The sequence below is a fragment of the Populus euphratica genome, unplaced genomic scaffold (assembly GCF_000495115.2).
Source record: "Populus euphratica unplaced genomic scaffold, PopEup_1.0 scaffold13.1, whole genome shotgun sequence".
Classification (NCBI taxonomy): Eukaryota; Viridiplantae; Streptophyta; class Magnoliopsida; order Malpighiales; family Salicaceae; genus Populus; species Populus euphratica.
In genome coordinates this window covers 865,595-889,476 of record NW_011499872.1, presented here as the reverse complement: position 1 = coordinate 889,476, position 23,882 = coordinate 865,595, and the positions used below count along the sequence as shown (strand labels likewise).

Genomic DNA, 23,882 nt, shown 5'->3' with positions numbered 1-23,882 from the left:
AATTAAAAAGAAAAAAAAATAGAGATATTTGATGGGCCCAGAAACCATTCAAAAAACAAAATCCATTTCGTGGTGTGAAAATCAAGAGTGAATTTATGGGCTTAAGAACTCAATTAGCAATAAACAGGCTTGAACCTATATTAGCAAGATGGCTTACCAAGGACCAACCCAACTTGAGCATGATAGAGCAAATGAAATGTCTAACGGTAACAACGTGAAATCCACGAGCGTTGAAAAGATTCTGGGGATTTCGATCCCCCTTGTAGGGTTGCGGAAAACCCACTCCTGATTCCTTATTTACTTTTTCCTAACAGTAAAGCAGAAATGGAAGAATGATGAGGTCTACAGACGCACAGCAATTGCAATGACCGTAGGATGGTGGCGATAGCAGTGGCGGCTGTGAAAGCAAAAGACGGGACCTCTACTTGTTCTGTCATATCCAGTTCAGTTACCAAATGCACCCATGTGGTGTTAAAACGATTGGGTTTGATATGGGAACAACGTTTTCTTGCATTGGTGTTTGGCAACTCGGAAGAGTTGAGATCATCCTAAATGATCACGGTAACAACATAGAGCGTTTGATTGCTGATGCTGCTAAGAACCACGTTGTTTCCAACTTTGTCAACACCATCTTCGGTTAGTATTCTTAAAAATAACTTTACATCATTCTTTTTAGATTTTAGATCATGTTATGCTCGTGTGGTTTATGTTTTTGCTTGCTGGTTTTGTGCAAGGATTCGTTGAAAAGTTTTGTTTCTTTCATGTTAGTTTATAGGGAAATTTTATGCTAAAAGAAAACAAGTTTTGTGCCTAAAGCTAGTATTGGTGATGGAATGCAGATGCAAGAAGATTAGTTGGGAGGCGATTTAGTGATGTTGTTGTTCAGAGTGATATTCAACACTGTCCATTCAAGGTTGTTGCTAGTCCGCTTGACAAGCCCATGATTGTGGTTAGTTACAAGAGTGAAAAGAGGCTTGTTGCTGAAGAAATTTCTGTAATGGTAATCCGAAAGATGCGTGAGGTTGCTGAAGCCTTCCTTGGCATCACTGTGAAGAATGCAATGGCTACTGTTCCTGCCTAATTTAATGACTCTCAACGGCAGGCTACAAAGGATGCTGGCACGATTGCTGGTTTTAATGTTATTCGTATTATCAATGAGCCCATTGATGGTGCCATGGCTTATGTCTTTGACATGGAAACAAACTATATTGGTGAGAACAGTGTGCTGATCATTGATTTGGGTGACGGTACTTTTCATCGAAGAGCATATAGTTGAAGTGCGAGGCACTACTGGAGACATCCACCTTCGAGATGATGACTTTGATAACGGATTGGTGAATCTCTCTGTTCAATAATTCAAAAGAAGGGGAAAAAGGACATCAGTGGAGATCCTCTGGCTCTTAAGCAGTTGAGAACTGTATGTGAGAGAGCCAAAAGGAGTCTCTCGTATTCTGCCCAAACAACATTGTGATCGATTCGTTTTATGAAGGTATAGACTTTTATTCCATTATATCTGGTGCAAGATTTGAGGAGCTGAACACAGATTTCTTTAGAAAGTATTTGCAGCTGGTAAACAAGTGTTTGAGGGATGGTAAAGTGAAACAGCATCGATGATGTTGTTCTTGTTAGTGATTCTAGTCGGATTCCCGAGGTGCAGCAGCTATTGCAATACTTTTACTATGGTAAGGACCTCTGCAAGAGCATCAATAGTTGCTTGCTTGCTTATGGTGCTGCTGTTCAGGCTTACTATCTTGAGTGATAAAAGCATTGAGGTGGTGGACGACATGCTGCTTTTAGATGTTTCACCTCTGTCCATTGGGTTGGAAATTGTTGGAGTTATGGATGTTTTCATCACAATGAACTCTATGGCTCTATGCTTCCCACACTAAAGGATGGTATATTCTCCACCTACTCAGATAATCAAACTACTGTCTTGATCAAGATTTGTGAGGGAGAGAGAACAAAAACTAGAGATGACAATTTACTGGGGACATTGAGCTCTCTGGTATTTCTCCAACACCCTGAAGTGTTCCTCGGATCAAAATAACCCTTGACATTGATGCATATGGTATCTTGAGTTTATCAGCTGAGGATGTGACCAGTGGTCAGAAGAAGACTATCACAATCTCCGATGACAGTGGCAGGTGGTCCAAAGAAGAAATTAAAAGGATGGTCTCAGAGGACGAAATGGAGCACATGAAGAGGGCGGAGGCAAAGAGTGAATTGGAGAATTATGCCTACAACATGAGAATAACTATTAGGGATGAGAAGAGAAGCTCAAAGCTGGCCACATGTGATGAGCAAGATTGAAGGTGCGATTGACCAGGCCATGAAATTGCAGGATGGCAACCAGCTCTCACGGAAATTAAGATGGTTTTGCTGACAAGATAAGGGAGCTTGAGAGCATCTGCAATCCAATCATCATAAAGATTTCCATGGATGATGGTGCTGGTATGGGTAGGTTGATGGAAGATGAATTTATTAGGATAAAAAATTCAAGTTGTCATGGAGCCAATTGCAGCAGATCTATGATTTCATTCTCGTTCAAGTCAAAGAACTAATCAGGATAATGGTATCTAGAAGTATTTCAGCACCTCACCAATCTATATTCTCAAACTCTGTTATCCATGTAATTCTCCATCAGTATGGGAATTATATCTTTTACAGTAATTTGAGTCCCACGGTTTGAAAAATCAAAGTTGCATGTATAGTACTAGTCACGCTATCCTACCTGGTTCAAGTTCAAATATACATAACATTTTACATGATTGCATACAGATGTGAAAGAAAGGAAGAAATAATTGATCTGGTGTTTAAAACACATTGATGACCAGGCCGTGACATAGCCTCCATGTCCTGGTGAAATGGAAAATCAATGGCCTAACATGCTATCTTGGATTACAGTTACGGCAGCTTTCTTCTTCAAACTAGCGCCACAGCGTTATTTACCTTTTGATCAGGCATAATTGCTGACGAAAACTGGGTTAGTTTTCAAAATGGCATTATGCTGTTGCAGCATGACTTCGAATAATGTAGAAATTAACTCAATAATTGCTAGTTTACAGGGATTATGACAGTTCTTAAGGATTCTCTGGCTCTAAGCTAATAGTGAAACGACCATATTGTAATAATACTCACCTAGGCTTTACCCCTGAACCAAATTACATCCTGAACTTAAAAAATTCCATACTTTCATCCTTAAACAAAATTAGTTTTGCAATGTGGTCCTTCCCGCTAGTCACATTTGGGTTCTGATAACTATATTAGGATGTTGTTTTTCCCACTCTACCAATCATGAGCCCATTCTACTGAATTGATAGTGTTGGAATCATTACAGCACAAAAAAGATTAGTAAAATATCAGCAGTAACGTGTCATTTGGTAAATTTCTTGTAACATGCTTCGCGCTTGAATTATTCAATTTTATATCCAAAAATTCTTTGAAAATTTAATCATCTCGAACTCTGTCTGTTTATATCTTTATTGCTAGATAATTCTCGAACCCAGGACAGCAGCCCACGTAATTTGTCTTCGCAGACAAACACGACGCCAAAATCACCATAAAGCCATCTCCCATGCAATTTCAAAGCAAGCCCCTAGTACTCGCATGTCTAGTGTTATTTTTAAATAAAAGCTTTTTGATGTCTTGGAGGACCATTTCGTTGTCAAAATTGATAGAATTCTAGAGTCGGTTGATGAGCACATTGCAACAGATTTATTCCTCGAGGGTGGAATTTTGAGAAGTTTTATCTTGAGGATAATTAATTTGATTCAGGACTAAAATTCATGGTGTATTGCGAGAATTAGGCTTTAGCTATGTCGTTAGCTTGTTCTACGCATTATAATCGGATAAAAAAAACAGAATGTGAAAAAAATAATTAGATATTACTAATGTATTTTCTACAAGAAAAAAAAAGAACATTTAACTCAAAATCTAATATATATTAAATAATATTTTTTAAAAATATTAAGATCATAGTGATTTTATAAAAAAATATATTATAACAAATTATAAATTTTAATTTTCGATCAATTAAGTATTAAAAGGAAAAATTAAAAAAATTAATTAAAAAAACTTGAGTTAACCTGAATTAACTTATTAAATTTGTGATTCAAATTATGAGATTGTGATGGTTTTATAGAAAACAGAAAAAAATACAAGGCTTGATTTATAATTGATATAGTATTGAAAAAAATAATTAAAAAATAACCTAATTAAAGAATAAAGTTAATTTGAATTAAGTCATCATGAGATCATAATAATTTTATAAAAAAAAAATTAATTAATTATAAAATTTAATTTTTAATAAATATAAAAAAATTATAATATAAATATAAAATTTAATTTTTAATAAATATAATAAAATTAAACAAAATCATAATATAAACAAAATGATAAAATAGTGAATTGATAATTATATATATATATATATATATAATAAAGAAAAAAACAAAGTCAAACCAATAAGTTGTGCACAAGGAAAGCACTTGATAATTTTTTTTAAAAAAGAAACACTATAAAATCATGGGAAACTAAATATACTTTGAATAATATTTAATAAAATGATATTCTTTTTCATGTAGGTTTAAGTTAGGTATTTAAATAAATGGTTAGTGATTTTGCGTTGAAGAAAAAAGAATTATTTACTTCTTCTTCCTTTTCTTTTATTAGTAGAATGAATGGTTGGGTTCTTTTATTAGTAGAATGGTTGGGTAAACTGCTGACTAGTAAGGTGATCAGTAAATAAATATGTTTTTTTATTTAAAAATTTATTTACACTAATACAAGTAATAAATATCCTTAGAATAATATTAATAAACTAGTAAACTAACTTAAAATACTCTAAAAATTATTTTAAAAAATAAAAAAAATCAGAAAAAAAATCATTGCTCAAACTAATTTATTTTTTATGTCAAAATAAAAAGGGAAAAACTAATTAATAAAATTTATATTATCAAATAAAACTCTTTAATGCCAAAAATAATATTTTTCATAGCCAGTATATGGCTAATCAATACTTTTTATCCCCTTCTCAAAACTATAGAATAAAATAAGAGGACAGTGAATGCTTGAATTAAAATTGAAAGTTCAAAAGCTAGTGGGACTACGAGGGGAAAAAAAACAAAAATAGGTGGACTGAAAATCCTTTTTCATGCAAATTTTAGGCTGCCCATGCAATTTTTCCTCATTTTACACTTTGACTCCTAGCATTCCAATTGTTTTTTTAAAAAAAAATCTAAGAAATTAGCTAGATCATAGCGGAATGTAATCGAATAAAAAAAATCAAAGATTAAAATACAAAACAGTCAAACTACTACATTACACAATAAATAATGAGAGAGCAGTAAAAAATGCTACAATAATTTCTCAATATCTTTTATATATATATATATATATATATATATATGCATGTATATTATTTTTATTTTTCCTATTGAAAAGGGGATGACGTGTTCTCTAAAGGGTGAATCAAATCCGGGTTGTCAATAACGAAGGCATTTTTCACACGACAAGCCGTTTGGTATCACGCAGTATCGCCGACTTCGTCAAACAAAGACCACACGCGTTACGGAAACTTCCATAATTGAAAACCAGAGAAAAAGCAACAGATCCAGACCGTCAGTAAACTCGAGAACCAACGGCCCAGATAAACTCCCATCTTCCATCGAACATTCTAGAATGGAATTCAAAAAAAGCTCGCTATAAATACCCCACTAACCCCCGGAAACTCTCATTCGTTATTTCTCTAGTAACACAAACCCTAATTTTTATTCTTTCAATTTCCAAGCCGCGCTATTTTTAGATCTAGTAACAATGGCCGGAAAAGGAGAAGGACCGGCTATCGGTATCGATCTAGGCACTACCTACTCGTGCGTCGGTGTTTGGCAACATGATAGAGTGGAAATCATAGCCAATGACCAAGGCAACCGAACGACACCGTCTTATGTTGCCTTCACCGATACAGAGCGTTTGATTGGTGATGCTGCCAAGAATCAGGTCGCAATGAACCCCATCAACACCGTTTTTGGTTAGTATTCTCTTGATATTGACTTTTTTTAAGATCTGGATTCAATTTCTTTATTTTGTTTGTGGATTTGAATTATGATTAATGATATGTGTTTAGGGTGCAGTTAAGGGTTGTAGATTTATAAATCTGTCTAGGAAGGTTTCATCTCGACGCAATGTACGATGCCATTGTTACTTGAGTTCTGAATATTATTTTAACTTATGTGTGTGTAATTTAGGAGTGATTTCTACGTTTCTAGAAATAATTGGAAGGGGATTTTCGAATGATTAATTCTGAGCGCATCTTTCTTGCAAAGAAATTGTTTTATTCATACGATTTCCATAGATTATTACATAATATAATCCGATAGCTGCTTCAGTTGTTGGATCTATGAGTTTAATATGTTGCTGTATATCTGTCACTATATTTTGTTATGACGTTCCTTTGTTGAACGGGGGTTGATAGGATGATTATTGATTGGTGTTGATTCACAAGGTGTGGAGTGTCTGTTAATTAAGTTGTTTTAATGTACTTTCGTTTGTTCAAGTGGGTGTGATTATTAATTGGTGTTGATTTATATATTGCAGATGCTAAACGTTTGATTGGTAGGAGATTTAGTGATGCTTCAGTTCAGAGTGATATTAAGCATTGGTCCTTCAAGGTCGTCCCTGGAGCTGGTGACAAGCCGATGATTCAAGTAAACTACAAAGGTGAAGAGAAGCAATTTGCTGCTGAAGAAATTTCTTCGATGGTTCTCATTAAGATGCGTGAGATTGCCGAAGCTTACCTTGGCACCACTATCAAGAACGCTGTGGTCACTGTCCCTGCTTACTTCAACGACTCTCAAAGACAGGCCACAAAGGACGCTGGAGTTATTGCTGGCCTGAATGTTATGCGTATTATAAATGAGCCTACTGCTGCTGCCATTGCTTATGGTCTTGACAAGAAGGCGACAAGTGTTGGGGAGAAGAATGTGTTGATTTTTGATTTGGGTGGTGGTACTTTTGATGTCTCTCTTCTTACCATCGAGGAGGGTATCTTTGAGGTGAAATCCACTGCTGGAGATACCCATCTTGGAGGGGAGGACTTTGACAACAGAATGGTGAACCACTTTGTTCAAGAATTCAAGAGGAAAAATAAGAAGGATATCAGTGGAAATCCTAGAGCTCTTAGGAGGTTGAGAACTGCCTGTGAGAGGGCAAAAAGGACTCTGTCATCCACTGCTCAGACCACCATTGAGATTGATTCTCTGTATGAGGGTATTGACTTTTATTCAACCATCACTCGTGCAAGATTTGAGGAGCTGAACATGGATCTATTCAGGAAGTGCATGGAGCCTGTAGAGAAGTGTTTGAGGGATGCTAAGATGGACAAGAGCACTGTACATGACGTTGTCCTTGTTGGTGGTTCCACCAGGATTCCCAAGGTGCAGCAACTTTTGCAAGACTTCTTTAATGGGAAAGAGCTATGCAAGAGCATCAACCCTGATGAGGCTGTTGCATATGGTGCTGCGGTACAGGCTGCTATCTTGAGTGGTGAAGGCAATGAGAAGGTGCAGGATCTACTTCTTTTGGATGTTACTCCTCTATCTCTTGGTCTAGAAACTGCCGGTGGTGTCATGACTGTCTTGATCCCAAGGAACACCACCATTCCCACCAAGAAGGAACAAGTTTTCTCAACTTACTCTGACAACCAACCAGGTGTGCTCATCCAAGTTTATGAGGGTGAGAGGACACGAACAAGGGACAACAATTTGCTTGGCAAATTTGAGCTCTCTGGCATTCCTCCAGCTCCCAGGGGTGTTCCTCAGATCACTGTTTGCTTTGATATTGATGCAAATGGTATCTTGAATGTGTCGGCAGAGGACAAAACTACAGGACAAAAGAATAAGATCACCATCACTAATGACAAGGGTAGGTTGTCGAAGGAAGATATTGAGAAGATGGTTCAGGAGGCTGAGAAGTACAAGTCAGAGGATGAGGAGCACAAGAAAAAGGTGGAGTCCAAGAATTCTTTGGAGAACTACGCCTACAACATGAGGAACACTGTAAAGGATGAGAAGATCAGCTCCAAGCTCGCTGCCGATGACAAGAAGAAGATCGAGGATGCCATTGACCAGGCTATCCAGTGGTTAGACAGCAATCAACTTGCGGAAGCAGATGAGTTTGACGACAAGATGAAGGAGCTTGAGAGCATCTGCAATCCTATTATTGCCAAGATGTATCAAGGTGCTGGACCTGACATGGGTGGTGGCATGGATGATGATGCTCCTCCAGCTGGTGGCAGCGGTGCAGGTCCTAAGATCGAGGAAGTCGATTAAGAGAGTTGATGGCAATATGATGGAAATTTTGGTTTTATTTTTATGCGGATTCATTGCCTGTTTTCTGGGATATTTTCTTATTTTTGATGTAGCCCATTTTCTTTTGGCTGTTGATTTTACGGTCCTCTTGAGTGGGCTTGTCTATCACTTTCACATCTATCTGTTCGAACTACATTATCTACTGAAATGCTGGAACTCGAGTTTTTATTTTTCTCTGAACTTTTTCTTTCGTTGAATTTTTTCGGGGATCTAGTTTTAATCTTGCTATCACCCAGCAGTTAGCGGCTGTTTGGTTTAAAAAGTTTTTTATTTTTGTCTAAATATTTTTTTAAAATATATGAAAATAATATTTTTTTATTTAAAAAAAAACATATTTATATCACAACCAAGATTTGAGAAATGCAACAGCAACCATGTTACTGAGCTCGACTGGACAGACTCTCAGAAATGCAGCAGCAACCATGTCATAGGGCTGTGGGTTTTGAATGACAAATAGGAAGGGCTATTACGTGAAGCCCATAACCAGAATTCGCAATCGTATGAGCCCGTGTATACCAAATCCACTGATTTGTGCGTCTAAATTGGGTCTCGAAGAAAGACGAAAGCCCCGCTGAGATCAATGTAGTAGATGGATTCCAGTCCAAACTTAAGCCACACGAAGGAGCTTATTCATTTTTTTCGTCGATTATCTCTATCAAAACTTAAAAGGGCCATCTTCTTTCTCATCTAAGCAGGAACTCTAAAACCATGAATTCTCAAGGGCCCATCACCGTCACCATCAGCTTAAGCAGGTCTCTCTCTCTCTCTCTCGTTTTTATTTATCAGCTTAAGCAGGTCTCTCTCTCTCTCTTTTTATACGAGAACAGCTTGAGCAACCATTCTAATAAACAACATTACATTCAAATTAAGTGATTTCTCTTAATTAAGAAAGGACAAATTGTTGGAGCGTTTGTAAGCTGTTGCTGTGCTTGTTTGTTTGTCCTATGTTTTGAATGCAAATTTCGTGTGATGGGAAAAAATTTCTAAAACAAATGAATCAAAAGAGATATCAATGCACACCTAAAACAATCCTTCTTCTCTTTAATTAAATTAAATTATTTTTATTTTTATTCTCAAATTCAATTATATTTATTTTTATTCTCATCTTTTGATTGGATTGGATAATTTGAATTAATAATTTTTCATTGATTTTGGATGTTAAAAAATTTAACTTGAGAAAACTGTGATTAATGATTGTTTTGACAAGAATAATGGTTAAGGATTGAGATTATGTCTGGTTACGTTGCTTATCATGTAGTTAGATGAATTGGTTTTAAAATGTCGTTATTGATTTATTGCTGATGGATGGAAATTTATCCCTTCTGGTATATTCATGTTATAAATATATAGGCAAAGAAAAAATAAAAACAATGTTAGTTTTATCCATGAATATCATGTTATTTGAAAATTAAATTTGAGAATTTTTTTTTATACGGTGATTTTAGTCTTATGACCTAAATCATAAATATAAAATGTTAATCTGGATTTTCATTATTTTTTTACACTGATTTTTTTATCCTATCATTTAATATTTAACTTTTAAAAAAATTTAACTTATTTATTTATTTTTATTTTGCTCTTTATAAAGATAATATAGTCTCATAACTCATATTCAGATTGCCTGAAAACATTTACATCATATTACATGATTTTATTTTTATGTTAAATTTGATTCTTGTTTTTTGATTATTTTTAAAATTAATTTTATTTTTTTAATTTTACCCTTCAGTATTAAATTATTAAGAATCATACTTCATTTTTTTTAGATAATTATTCTTGTCTCATAACCTGAGTTCATGATATAAAATATCAACCTGGATTTACATCGATACATTTATGATTTATTATTGTTATTTTTTACCATGTAATTAAATTAAACATCTTATTGGACGCTAGAGTCATAAAATTTGTTTTAATACTTCAAAACATAGTAGTTGCACTTGAATATCATTTTATCATATTGCAAAATAATATGTCAACTTAACCACTTATAAAGTGAAAGCTAATTGATGATTTGGTGTCATTTGCTGTTTTTATTTTTTTTTATTTAATATCAACCTGGATTGGCATCGATACATTTATGATTTATTATTGTTATTTTTTACCATGTAATTAAATTAAACATCTTATTGGACGCTAGAGTCATAAAATTTGTTTTAATACTTCAAAACATAGTAGTTGCACTTGAATATCATTTTATCATATTGCAAAATAATATGTCAACTTAACCTATGGAAAAGCCAAACCACTTATATAGTGAAAGCTAATTGATGATTTGGTGTTATTTGCTGTTTTTATTTATTTATTTTTGTAAAATAAAAACATAAAGCTTAATTGTTTTTGAATTTTTTTATTGAAAAAACAAACTAACAACCACTATTATAATTTTAGAAAACCACTATACATAATTTTGAAAATAATTGAAAAGTTATCCACCCCTATTTTTAAAAAAAAAATTAGGCAAACGACATGTTACATGTTATGATAGATAAAGTGTTGTGTTGTCTGCTAATTCAGGTTTTAGACACTATTATGGTAACTAAAATTTAAGCTTACAAGTTTTTTTCTTAATTTTTTTTTAGTCATAAAATGTTTTACAAACACCATTAAAACACTAAGAAATCAGCCTATTGAGCTTAAAAAATAATCCAAACTACTAAATCAAATTGAAAAAAAATTATATCCTTACCTAGATTTGAGTTTCAAGTTATACTGAGATTTAAGACAACCAACTATATTAAGAATTAAGATAACCATTATAAAGTTTTATTTGCTTAATAAAACTTGTTGACACTATTTTTAATCCATTTGATGGTCAAATTGTTACCAACAAAGAATTTTTTTCATTAGAATATGATAATTTTTCTCTCTCCTAGTATTAAAAAAAATTAAAAAATTATAAAAATAAATGTTTATACCAAAATATATTTTTAAAAAATTAAAGAAATCAGTCAATTTATAGCAAAAAATAAATAAATTAAAAGACTAAAATATATTTCACAAACAAATTTGAAAGCATCATATTTAATTTTTTACTCTAGCTTCATATTTTTCAATACAACCCTTTCTAAGAGGGGGGGTTGATTTAGGTGATAAATTTAGCTTAAAAAGTTTCAACTATTAGATAAGATTTTGAAAAAAAATCACAATTCAAATCGCAGGCAATCATAGCACATAACAACAAAGAAACCATGCATGTACTTTACCAATGCCAGCATTATAGGAACCCCCAAACAGGCACTAACAAATCATTCACCCAATGCTCCTTGCGACATGTCGTTGTACCATTACTAATTTTCAAACTCGCATGTCGGCTCGACCGGGTCGGAAAACCCACCCCTTTAAGGAAACCACAAACGTCTCTATTAAGTTAAAACCACTATCTCAGAACTTTCTTCAACCCATCTAAACCGTCAACAAACTCAAAATCAACGGCGCAGATCCATTCTTTCTTTATAGAACATTCCAGAACTTACAAAAAAAACACGTATATACGCACCCCCTTCTCTAATCCGCACGCTATCGCAGAAGGCGAAACCCGAATACTCAATTTTCTCTTTTATCGTCCGCTACGTTAATCTAAAATCGTTTTAGAATGGCCGGAAAAGGAGAAGGACCGGCAATCGGCATTGATCTAGGCACCACATACTCATGCGTTGGTGTTTGGCAACACGACAGAGTGGAAATCATAGCTAACGATCAAGGCAACAGAACTACACCGTCTTATGTTGCCTTCACTGACTCAGAGCGTTTGATCGGCGACGCTGCTAAGAACCAGGTCGCCATGAACCCAATCAACACCGTCTTTGGTTAGTATTCTTTCAGAAGATATTTTTATACTGTTCTGATTTTAGTCAAGAAGGATCTTATATATATACTGCTCTGATCTTATCCAAGAAGGATCTTGTGTATGCACACACTGTCGTTAGATATTAGTAAAAACTAAACCAAAATCTTAGATCTGTTATTTCTATTTAGACTTTTAGTTTTGGTAGATGGATGGATATTGCTTTCAGATCCGTTAGCTTCTTTTTATTTACTATAAGCTGCTCTCTGGTATTTGTAGTTACTGCATAAGCTGTTTTCTGGTATTTTTTAGTTTCTGCATAAACTTGGTTAATTTTTTTCTTACCTGTAGTTTTAAGTTTTAACTATTAGTCATTACTGAGTTAACTGAGTGAGCTCTGTAGCTAATTGGTGTTTGGTCATGTTACTGCAGATGCAAAGAGGTTGATTGGTAGGAGATTCACTGATGTTTCAGTCCAGAGTGATATCAAGCTCTGGCCATTTAAGGTCATCTCTGGTCCTGGTGACAAGCCTATGATTGGGGTTACCTACAAGGGTGAAGAGAAGCAGTTTTCCGCCGAGGAGATTTCTTCAATGGTTCTCATTAAGATGCGTGAGATTGCCGAAGCTTACCTTGGTACCGCAATCAAGAACGCTGTGGTCACTGTTCCTGCTTACTTCAACGACTCTCAAAGACAGGCCACAAAGGACGCTGGAGTTATTGCTGGCCTGAATGTTATGCGTATTATAAATGAGCCTACTGCTGCTGCCATTGCTTATGGTCTTGACAAGAAGGCGACAAGTGTTGGGGAGAAGAATGTGTTGATTTTTGATTTGGGTGGTGGTACTTTTGATGTCTCTCTTCTTACCATCGAGGAGGGTATCTTTGAGGTGAAATCCACTGCTGGAGATACCCATCTTGGAGGCGAGGATTTTGATAACAGAATGGTGAACCACTTTGTTCAAGAATTCAAGAGGAAAAATAAGAAGGATATCAGTGGAAATCCTAGAGCTCTTAGGAGGTTGAGAACTGCCTGTGAGAGGGCAAAAAGGACTCTGTCATCCACTGCTCAGACCACCATCGAGATTGACTCTCTGTATGAGGGTATTGACTTTTATTCAACCATCACTCGTGCAAGATTTGAGGAGATGAACATGGATCTCTTTAGGAAGTGTATGGAGCCTGTAGAGAAGTGTTTGAGGGATGCTAAGATGGACAAGAGCACTGTACATGACGTGGTCCTTGTTGGTGGTTCCACCAGGATTCCCAAGGTGCAGCAGCTATTGCAAGACTTCTTTAATGGGAAGGAGCTCTGCAAGAGCATCAACCCTGATGAGGCTGTTGCATATGGTGCTGCAGTCCAGGCTGCTATCTTGACTGGGGAAGGCAATGAGAAGGTGCAGGATCTACTTCTTCTTGATGTCACACCCCTGTCTCTTGGATTGGAAACTGCCGGTGGAGTTATGACTGTTTTGATTCCAAGAAACACCACCATTCCCACCAAGAAGGAGCAAGTTTTCTCGACCTACTCTGACAACCAACCTGGTGTCTTGATCCAAGTTTTTGAGGGTGAGAGAGCAAGAACAAAGGACAATAACTTACTGGGCAAATTTGAGCTATCTGGCATTCCTCCAGCTCCCAGGGGTGTTCCTCAGATTACTGTGTGCTTTGATATCGATGCCAATGGTATCTTGAATGTCTCAGCCGAGGATAAGACCACTGGTCAAAAGAACAAGATCACAATTACCAATGACAAGGGTAGGTTGTCCAAGGAAGAGATTGAGAAGATGGTCCAGGAGGCCGAGAAATACAAGTCAGAAGATGAGGAGCACAAGAAAAAGGTTGAGGCAAAGAATGCGTTGGAGAACTATGCTTACAACATGAGGAACACTGTCAAGGATGACAAGATCAGTTCCAAGCTGGCTGCGGATGACAAGAAGAAGATAGAGGATGCCATTGATCAGGCTATCCAATGGTTGGACAGCAACCAGCTTGCTGAGGCTGATGAGTTTGAGGACAAGATGAAAGAGCTCGAGAGCATCTGCAATCCCATTATCGCCAAGATGTATCAAGGTGCTGGCGGTGGTGACATGGGTGGTGGCATGGATGATGATACTCCCCCAGCTAGTGGCAGTGGTGCTGGTCCCAAGATCGAAGAGGTTGATTAAGTGTGCCCGTTTGATCTTTTTGTTTAATGATGATGAATAGGCGGTGGTGCTATTTTAGGTGTTTGTTTTCATCGCCGTCGTGGATATTAGAACTATAATATTTCTATTTTCTGCAGTTAGTCATGGCGTTGAAGATTTTCTTATTCCAGTTTTTTTCTCCAATACATTATCGCGCTTGAAATATATATGTTGACCAGTTTATAGTTCGTGTTTTGCGCCTATGGAGTTCATGCAAGAAAGAACGTGATATTCCTAAACTGTTGGCTAGTCTAACTGAAGTATTTAGTTGTGTTCTTGAATGAGTTCCATCCTGTTCGCCCAGGGTTTGCATTCGAATATAATAAGCTTCTTCTTGAACGGGCTACCATTAATGTTTTTCTCGCGGATGACTTGTACTAGCCTTTCAGCAAATTTTGCTATGCGAAAATAAATGAAGTGTACTTTTTAACCAATTTTTAAACATGGGAAAAATGATAAATACAAACCCATAGCTTTCTTTGATGAGCGAAATAGAGCCATATTCTTAACAAGAACCTCTCCCCTCAAGAATTAAATCAGGCCTCTGTGTCCCCATGTATGAAATTCATGCGCCTGCACCAGATAAACCATCAAATATTATGGTTCGGATTCTAAGCTATTGTCTTCAAAACCCTTCTAGACATCCATCTTCCAAGCAGATGCATAGCTTTCACTGTCACATGCTACTTGGATGATTCCTTCACTTGCAATATCATCATAATCATCCTTCATGTTAAACCGCTGTAGCCTGAAACCTTCTTGACAGCCTCCTCCTCCATTTTCACAAGTTGCTGGCAAAAGGTTTCAACATCATGTGCCTCTTCTTTGAAAGGGAATCTGAATTGTTTCCATACGTATTCACTGGTGCCATCCTTTAATCGTGAACTAGGAACTTTTGCCAGCACATCAAATCCCTTGCGGTCAACAGAGAGCATAAATGCATCCTGATCAAATAGACATTAGTTTACGTTGAGGGTTCTGAGATCCAAATGCAAATTTTTCATTCTGAGTAATCGTTCCACGTGCACTTATGGAGAAAAAACTGGCATTTTCTAGTAGTCAGACATGTAAGGATGAACATTTCAAGTTTGTTGTTCAGTAAGGCTTTCGCTTTCCTTTATTTTTGCTGCTAATAAACATTTAATGCAAGACAAGAATAGTGTTTGATTGATGAGACTCTTCGACCCAAGGCTATGAAATTAATTTAAATCTTCTCTTCTCGTTAATGGCTAGAATTGCTCGGTATAGTGCACCGTGTAAGGTGACTAGATAGATCATTATGTGCTTGTACAATTTTTTGCTGAACACCCTAAATTTGATTGACTGGGTCCTATGTCGTGACTAAATGGTCTTTTCAAACTATTAAATGGCAGGAGAATTAAACTTATCTCATGCATGCTTGATACCGTCAAAAGTAATCGTGTACATGTATAAAAAACAAAAGGAATGATGCACGCATGTATCTTACCCTTGCATCTGCATTCAAGTACACGAAACAAAAAAGTACTAGAGCTCTACGCCTTGATTCACTTCGATTGATGCCATCGATTAGCTTTGCGGAAAGAAATGCTGCAGGAGAAACAAAGTTAAGAGACATATTTCTTTAGCGACAATATAAGCACATTATATTCAAACAAGCAATCGTCTTTTCTTGTAACAAGGGGCTTACCTAATGGATCTACTTTAGACGCTTCAATAGCTTCCATATCCACTTCATGAGTGCGTCCATGGCCATCAATAAACATGCATGAACTGACCAAAAGTTCACAATTCTCGTTACTTGTTTATTTATCTTTTTCATACACAAGATGCTCATCCTAATCGTTATTGCATGAGATTCTACTATAACATGCTATACATTATTTTTTATTATTATTTTTCCTTTCAGAAAGATGAAAGGTTATACTTTGGTTTATAACAAGAAGCAACAGCAGATTCGCTATTGCAACAATGCAGAACCTTAAAATGTGTTTGTGCCCAACTACATAAATTCAAACACTTGAAATGTTCAATTTTCATTATGCATGAATAAATGCACACTTCTTACTTTCCTCTTAATTCAAGATCAGGATTTCGTTGTTCTTCAGAATTTCAGTTCAGAAAAATTATATCCATATTCAGTGATTTTGACACTACAAGTATACTGATACTGTGTAACTGAGAGTTTTGTACCTTAGATTGAATCTGTAAACACCATATTCTTCAACACCATCCAATAGCTCCTTGAGGTTTTCACTTCGGGATGTGGTAATAAGATTAGAAGAACTTAATACACCAGAAACTGTATAGGGGGCCTCATTGATCTGCCGCTGTTCAGAAAGCATGACTTCTTTAAGGCTTTCTGCAACCAGCTGAACCTATAACAAGAGAAAAAGTATATAATCAAGGCAGAATTCCCTTTTCTTTTTCCACACTCTACATAATATTGTATAAAATCAAAACAGTGCATAGAATAGATTCTTATTTGGCATCAATGCTCAGCTCAGCAATCAGACTAAACTCACGAGTTGTTGGAACACCAAGATCTCGCAGCTTCCTAGGATCAGAGAAAGCCAGCCATTTCTCCTATTGCATGCTAGGTTCAGTAACAGGAGTCCTTTAAATATAGATTTGCATGTTCTCTCATGGTAATATTAGTTGCAGATGTATTTTTATGAATTAATAACAAACTTCCAAGGACACTGAATTCGAACTTTGAAACAATATTTTGCTCTTATTGCTCAATGGCACAGGAGCTTTCCTTAGAATATTTATGATATTAGGGTTACTTAATTAATATAGTGTCATGTGATTAGCATGTGACTTTTTAAAGCAATTTCTTTATAGTAGTTTTACTTGTGGACTAAGACTAAGAATCCTTTTTGTACAGGCAATATCTGTTGAGAAAAAAGTCACAGATTGGAGTTCTTCAACATTCTATGATGAGTTAGATGTGAATTGGGATTCTCCATCAATTTATGATCTTTATTTTGATGATGATCTTGATGTTAGTCATAGCATGAACAATGACAGTAATGGCAATGATGATGTCATCAATGGTGTCCTTATCAATAAGCTAAAGGTTGGTTGCAAAGAGAACATGAAAGTTACTCAATAAAAGAAAATTGTTAATTTATGATATGTTGCTTCTTTTGATTACAAGCTTGCTATAATCACAAAAGCAAATTTGTTCAAGGATTATATAAATACAATACATGTTGATGAAGCAAGTTTGAGGTTTGCAATTCATTATTCTAAAAGTCAGAAAGAGAAATGAGTTGTCAATTGACATTTCTTATTATGCTAAATTTAAAATGTAGGGACTTAAGCTGATATCTAGAGTATTTATACACCTGAGGCGAAAAAAGAAAAGGGGTTAGAGAGTCTTGATTGGACACGCGCCAAATCGAGGCAAAAATGATTTTAGCTAGAGGATGAGTTTTTTCCAGCCCAAGGAGAATACCGGGAGCTTTCTTTAGAATATTTACAATATTAGGGTACTTAATTAATCTAGATTCATGTGATTAGCATGCAACTTTTTAAAGTATTTCCTTATAGGCTGAGTTGTTTTACTTGTGGACTAAGACTAAGAATCATTTTCCTACAAGGATTTAGGATTTTAAATAGTCTTTAAGGACTGCTAATGCTGTAAATAAACGACGACTTTGATATTTTGATAATTTTATGAAGAGTTTGTTCTCTTTTTCTACCCAGACACCCTATCTTTAGATATCCTTTTCCTTTTCTTCCTACATCACTGAAGTATCAAGAGGCATAGAGATACAGCATGCAAGGTATATATTCTGAAGATTCTTGAAAGTTATTTTATTTGGAACGCTCCTAAACTTGCATTGCCAATTCTTCAAAGAAATAATGTTCGGCAACATCAGCTATAAAAAAGTCTCCATTTTCTATCAAACAAATTCTTCACTGCACAACTGAAAGTTGACAGAAAATTAACAGACTAGTCTCAATGCGCGTGCGTGCGTGTACATACATATATGTATATATGTGCCCCTATCACACATAAAAAAGGATAGTCATTCGAAGTTATATTATATATTGCCAGACCTTTTCCTCCTTAAGAGGCACAACATTCCCAGTTATCGCAATCCTAGCTGGTAACTGCAGCATGAGTACAAATCAGCATGTTAGGCCCTAGCAGCATATCTAGGGTATAGTTGAAATGATGAAGGGAGGGGAAGATATCTCTGAAGCAACTGAACAGCAAAAAAAGTACAAGCCAAATGAAGAACTAACCTTCTGCATCGATTTGAATAAATTTGCCAGGGGTCCTGGAAAGGGAGTAGCAACAGCCAATGAAGCACGGTCATCAATGATTGTGTTCTATGTCAAAGAAAGGGAATGAATCAAACAGCATCAGAAATAATAATTGGACAACTTTAGCAGATAAATTTCATCGCAAATGAAAATCAAAGATCATGTAATTTACGGGTACTCTCTTCAAATAATTTTAGTTCTTTATATAACAAAGCAATAGGATTTCATGCTCTGTTAGTTCAGCTTATAGGCATGATAACACGAACAGACAGAAAAATTGTCACTGTATGAACATAACATAGCAAACCCACAACCGTAGTGAAAACATTACCACATTATGCATGTCTTTTTCATTAACCCAGAGATATGGCTTCCCCTTCTTGAGTATGTACTTGACTTTTGAACTGTATATGCCCCCCTTGCTAACATGAACACACCAAATAAATAAATAAATAAAAGAAGGAAACCCATTAATCAACTTGAGAATTTTCTTATTTTTTTTTAACTCTTGTAAGGAACCAACAAGAGCTTGGATTTTTAATCTATAAAGGGCAAAGAAAATGAGAACCCGATAGTTAGAACAGAAATAGGCACCTTCCTTTGGCATCAGCTTTGATGGTATTAAGTTGAGCTTGCCAATTGGAGGCAAGTATACTCTGCAATGGAACAAATAGATTTTTACTTTAACAATAACCAGTGACAAACTCTGGAGTTGCAGAGAAAGGGAGGAGGGAGAGAAACCTTGCATTTCTCAGCAAGTGTCAAGATAGTAGTTTTGCTGCCTTTCATGATTCCTACGCTTCTTCACTTCTTGTACGCCAATTGATCGACGAAATTACTCCTTCAAAGGCTTGACTTGTGTGTGGGCGTGGCAGTTAAGAGCGAGAGAGAGAGAGAGAGACGGGTAGCAGGTGCCAAAGCGAGGGTTTACGAAGCTAGTTGAGGTTCAAGAGTCAAGGCTCGTTTGTTTTTGTTATGTAAAAATGGTTTTAAAAAATCATTTTTTTATTTTTTTAATTAATATTTTTTTTATGTTGTTAAATTATTTGATGTATTAATATTAAAAATTATTTTTTATTTTTATATAAAAATACTTTAAAAATCAACTTTTATCATACTCTAAAAATTACAAATCTTAAATGAAGTTTATCTAATAGCTCGGATTATACTCTCCATCAACAAAATAAGTTGGCCTTATTTGAGTAGTGTGAAATATATATATATAAAAGCGTTCCTGATAACAAATGAAAAAAATCTTTATTTAAAATTATATATATATTTGATTATGTTTAATAAATTTATTTATTAAAATTAATTTGAAATGAAAATTAACATATATATAAAATTTATTAAATAAAATAAAAAAATAATATAAAAGATTTCATATATTAAAAATATCATAGAAATAAATATTTAATCCACGTAAAATAAAAAGCAATTATAAATAAATTATATTAATCTTTTCAAAAATTAAATACACCCTATTTAATAGAAAAATAATTTTTATTTGAAAAAGGCTATAAAAAATAATAATAAAGAAAAGGTATTAATCAAAACATTAATTTTAAAAAATAAAAATAAAAAAGGCATTAATAAAAAATGAAATATAGAAATAAAGTAAAGAACGGCAAAAAAAAAACCCAATACATCATGGAACCTGGATTGAACATTGAGATTGAAAACAATAATAGATGATAAAAAAAAATGATATGGATTTCTTCAACATGTTTTTTCACATAAAAAATTATAAATAAATTACAAATCATTATGTAAGTAGTGAAAGAAAGAGTTGTTAGCAATAAAAAAAAATATAATTAGAAAAATTTGGAGATAAATATGAATTATGATATTTAATATTGTATCATGAGTCATTTATTTGGTTGTGTTTAATGAATTTATTTATTAAAATAAATTTATAATAAAAATCAACATTTACATAGAACTTATTAAATAAAATAAAATAAAAATATCATATAAGACTGCATATACTAAATTGCTATTTAAAAAGGTTAAAAACCAAAAATAAATAGAAGATAAGAGGTATTAATTAAAGTATTAATTTAAATATTATTTTAAAAAAATACATATAAAAAAAAGCATTGATAAAAAACGAAAATTAAAAAGAAAAAACAAAGAAAGGAAAAAACCAAAACTGAAAAAAAAAATTATTAACTTGAATTCCATAATAAAATTAAAAATAATAAATCATAATAATAAAGATAAAATTGAAAACTAATGTATGATTAAAAAACTAAACATGTAGAATTTTTTACCATGTTTTTTTCACATAAAAGAATTACAAACCACTGGGTAGATAATGAAAACAAATCATCAATTATAAATAAAAACACAACTAGAAAAATTTGGAGATAAATATAGATCATGATATTTAATATTGTAACATAAGTTTATAGATCATGATATTTAATATTGTAACATGAGTCATTTATTTGGATGTATTTAATAAATTTATTTATTAAAATCAATTTATAATACAAATCAACACCCGTATGAAACTTATTAAATAAAATAAAATAAATATTATGCAAGGCTGTACATATTAAAGATATTGTAAAAAATAAATATTTAGTATATATAAAATATAAAAAAATATAAATGAATCATACTAACCTTCTAAAAATTTAAATGCATCAAATACAATTAAAAAAATTGTTATTTCAAAACCAAAAAAAGTCAAAAAAGGGTGTTAACTAAAACATAAATCAAAAAATTATTTTTTAAAAACATATAAAAAATGTACTGATTGAAAAAAAATTTAAAAAATTTAAAAATGAAATCGAGCATTACTAAGCCAAGTAAGTCACACCAAGCGCTTGGGCCACCAAGAAAATGCTCACACACATACCTTTCTTTTTTTTTTCTTAATTTAATGGGGATGTATAACATGTCATTCACTCTAATTGTAAAAAAAAATGGACAATGTTTCCTCGAAAACCCCTGGAATTTAGCTACAGTGTTCATGATTTTTCACCTAAAAATCTATTTTGAACTCATTTTTTACTCAAATAATTAGAAAATATTATAAAAACTTTTTTAAACCAATTTACGGCCTAAGAAACAAAAACCACCATAAAATTCAAGATCAATTTGAAGTAAAAAATGTTATCAAGCTCAAATCTATTTTTCTAATCATTTTCAAGATAAAAAAAAATATATACAATCTCAACCTCCCTTATCACATAAAATCATTTGACATAAAAATGATAATTTTAATGGCTAAAATCGCTATCAATAACAATTTTCTCTCTCTAAACTGAATACGATAATCCTCCCTTTCTTCTCTGCTGATAAAAAGACTAGAAATAAAAGGAAGGAAATTTGGTACCAAATTTTTTTTTAAAATAATTATAAGGAGATATCACCTAATAGCTAAAAAAAATAATGACAAAAAAAAACTTTTCAAGTAAATTTCGAAGTTATCTCGAAATGGCCTGAATCATGCAAAAAAAAGTTTGATCATCAATTTTTTTTAAAAAAATACATTACCATGATCTAAAGTGAATTGTTAGAAAGTGATCAATAAAAATATTATAATATTTTTCCTACATATTTTAGTTTTGGTCAACATAATCGAAGTTACCATCTTAGTTACCACATTGTATTACGGCCACGGGGTTGAATGAAAAAAGTTTAACATGAAATATTAAGAATGTATTTAATATCGTAGTCAAAATACTGGTTACTTGAAATTTAATTTTTTGTTGTTTAAAATTGATTTTCTAATATTTTTGAATTTTTTTAACGTGTTGATATACCAAAAAAAATAATATATATATATATATATATATTATTTGAATACATTTTAAAACAAAAAATGCTTTAATAAACAACCATTACTAAATGTCAAATAAGCTTCATACCAATCAAGAAAGTTAAACTTGAAAACTCATGACTTAAATTTGTATTTTTTAAAAAATATTTTTTTATTTAACAATACAGAAAAGAAACATGTAACTATAAAATGAAATTATCAATCTAATATCACCTGTAAATTCCAAAAAGAAAAATCAATTATGACATTAAAAGTGTTTGGGATTTGCCATTAATGAGCAATAAATTATACAACCTACCCTAAGAAATAGAGTTATCATTGTCAAAAGACTACAATAGTAGTTGCACCAACCATTGACAAAAATATACAACCTATATGTTGCTATTATTAGTGCTCCTAAGAAATAGGGTTATCATTGTCAAAAGACTACAATAGTAGTTGCACCAACCATTGACAAAAATATGCAACCTATATGTTGCTATCATGTCATGATTTGTAGATCTTGTCTTATCATTAATGCCTATAAAATAAAAGCATTGTTTGAGAGCAAAATGAAAGAGAAAGAGTGATGAGTATGTGTAAGAGAATAAAAAAAAAAAGAGAAGTTGTCAAGGGCAACATTCTTATTGTCATTGCAGCAGTGTGTGTTAGCTGAGAGTTAAGACCGAGTGGGTGTAATCATTCTCTTTCATGTATTTGTTTTGTATCATTTTCTCTATCTTTAATAATATCAACTTTTTCGTGAATATAGGTGATTTGTTGAACCACGTTAAATATTGTATCAATGTGCTTAGCCTTCTCTGTGCAAATATTAGTATATCACCGGTTTGAATCCCCAATAAAAAACAGGTTTAAAATAAATATATTTAAACAAGGTCACGATTATTTGAACATGGTTGAAGAAAAAAATATTGATAGATCAATAGAATTATATATAAAAAAGTATTGCAAATATTAAAAAAATAAATTTTATGTTAATTGAATATCCATTAGTTTTTTTCATGTTATACACGTGTTAGTTGAAAACAAACAAAGTTATTTTTTTATAGAATCTAATAATATTATCTTGGAATATGAGAAAATTGAATAATATTTTTTTACATTGCATTTTGAATTTAAATTCATATAAAAATAAAAATAAAAAGGTAGTCATGCATGCCTAGTTGGGTGGCCCGACATGTTTAGGTTTTTTTCTTTTTTCTTTTTATGTTTTCTGCAAGGGGTGAGCAATTTGTAGTCTCCTTTGTTTCTTATTGAAAAGAAATAAAAAACAAATCCTAGGCAGGTTAGATACTGCTAGAGAAAACCTATTGACACGACTAAAAAATTGATGTCTTCTCCCAAATGCAGGAGTGTCGAAGTAATAAATAACCCGGCAAGACCGGGGTCGAACCATAGTGAGGTTAATTGTATAAATTATAAATAACAATTATAAATAACAACAATAGTAAGAATAACAACAACAATAATAATAGTAGCAATAATAATAC

The 23,882-nt window shown here is 33.3% G+C and overlaps 3 protein-coding genes and 2 pseudogenes across 3 annotated transcripts; 4 read left to right on the top strand and 1 right to left on the bottom strand.

Annotated features, from left to right (window-relative positions):
- Positions 1-28: 28 nt before the first annotated feature.
- LOC105127674 (heat shock cognate 70 kDa protein-like) lies at positions 29-1,276 on the top strand (annotated as a pseudogene).
- Positions 1,277-1,327: 51 nt separating this feature from the next.
- On the top strand, positions 1,328-2,777 carry LOC105127673 (heat shock cognate 70 kDa protein 2-like; annotated as a pseudogene).
- Positions 2,778-5,722: 2,945 nt separating this feature from the next.
- Positions 5,723-8,540, top strand: LOC105127537 (heat shock cognate 70 kDa protein 2-like). Its single transcript, XM_011028880.1, has 2 exons — positions 5,723-6,028; positions 6,595-8,540. The coding sequence occupies exons 1-2, from the start codon at positions 5,815-5,817 to the stop codon at positions 8,325-8,327; spliced, it is 1,947 nt and encodes a 648-aa protein (XP_011027182.1). The 5' UTR covers positions 5,723-5,814; the 3' UTR covers positions 8,328-8,540.
- Positions 8,541-11,869: 3,329 nt separating this feature from the next.
- Positions 11,870-14,528, top strand: LOC105127536 (heat shock cognate 70 kDa protein 2-like). Its single transcript, XM_011028878.1, has 2 exons — positions 11,870-12,175; positions 12,586-14,528. The coding sequence occupies exons 1-2, from the start codon at positions 11,962-11,964 to the stop codon at positions 14,319-14,321; spliced, it is 1,950 nt and encodes a 649-aa protein (XP_011027180.1). The 5' UTR covers positions 11,870-11,961; the 3' UTR covers positions 14,322-14,528.
- A 234-nt stretch (positions 14,529-14,762) lies between these two features.
- On the bottom strand, positions 14,763-19,551 carry LOC105127535 (uncharacterized). The gene is made up of 9 exons (XM_011028877.1): positions 19,341-19,551; positions 19,194-19,255; positions 18,931-19,021; positions 18,579-18,665; positions 18,390-18,443; positions 16,512-16,696; positions 16,009-16,091; positions 15,808-15,908; positions 14,763-15,283 (listed from the first exon to the last, which is right to left on the bottom strand). The coding sequence occupies exons 1-9, from the start codon at positions 19,386-19,388 to the stop codon at positions 15,068-15,070; spliced, it is 927 nt and encodes a 308-aa protein (XP_011027179.1). The 5' UTR covers positions 19,389-19,551; the 3' UTR covers positions 14,763-15,067.
- Between the last annotated feature and the right edge of the window lie 4,331 nt (positions 19,552-23,882).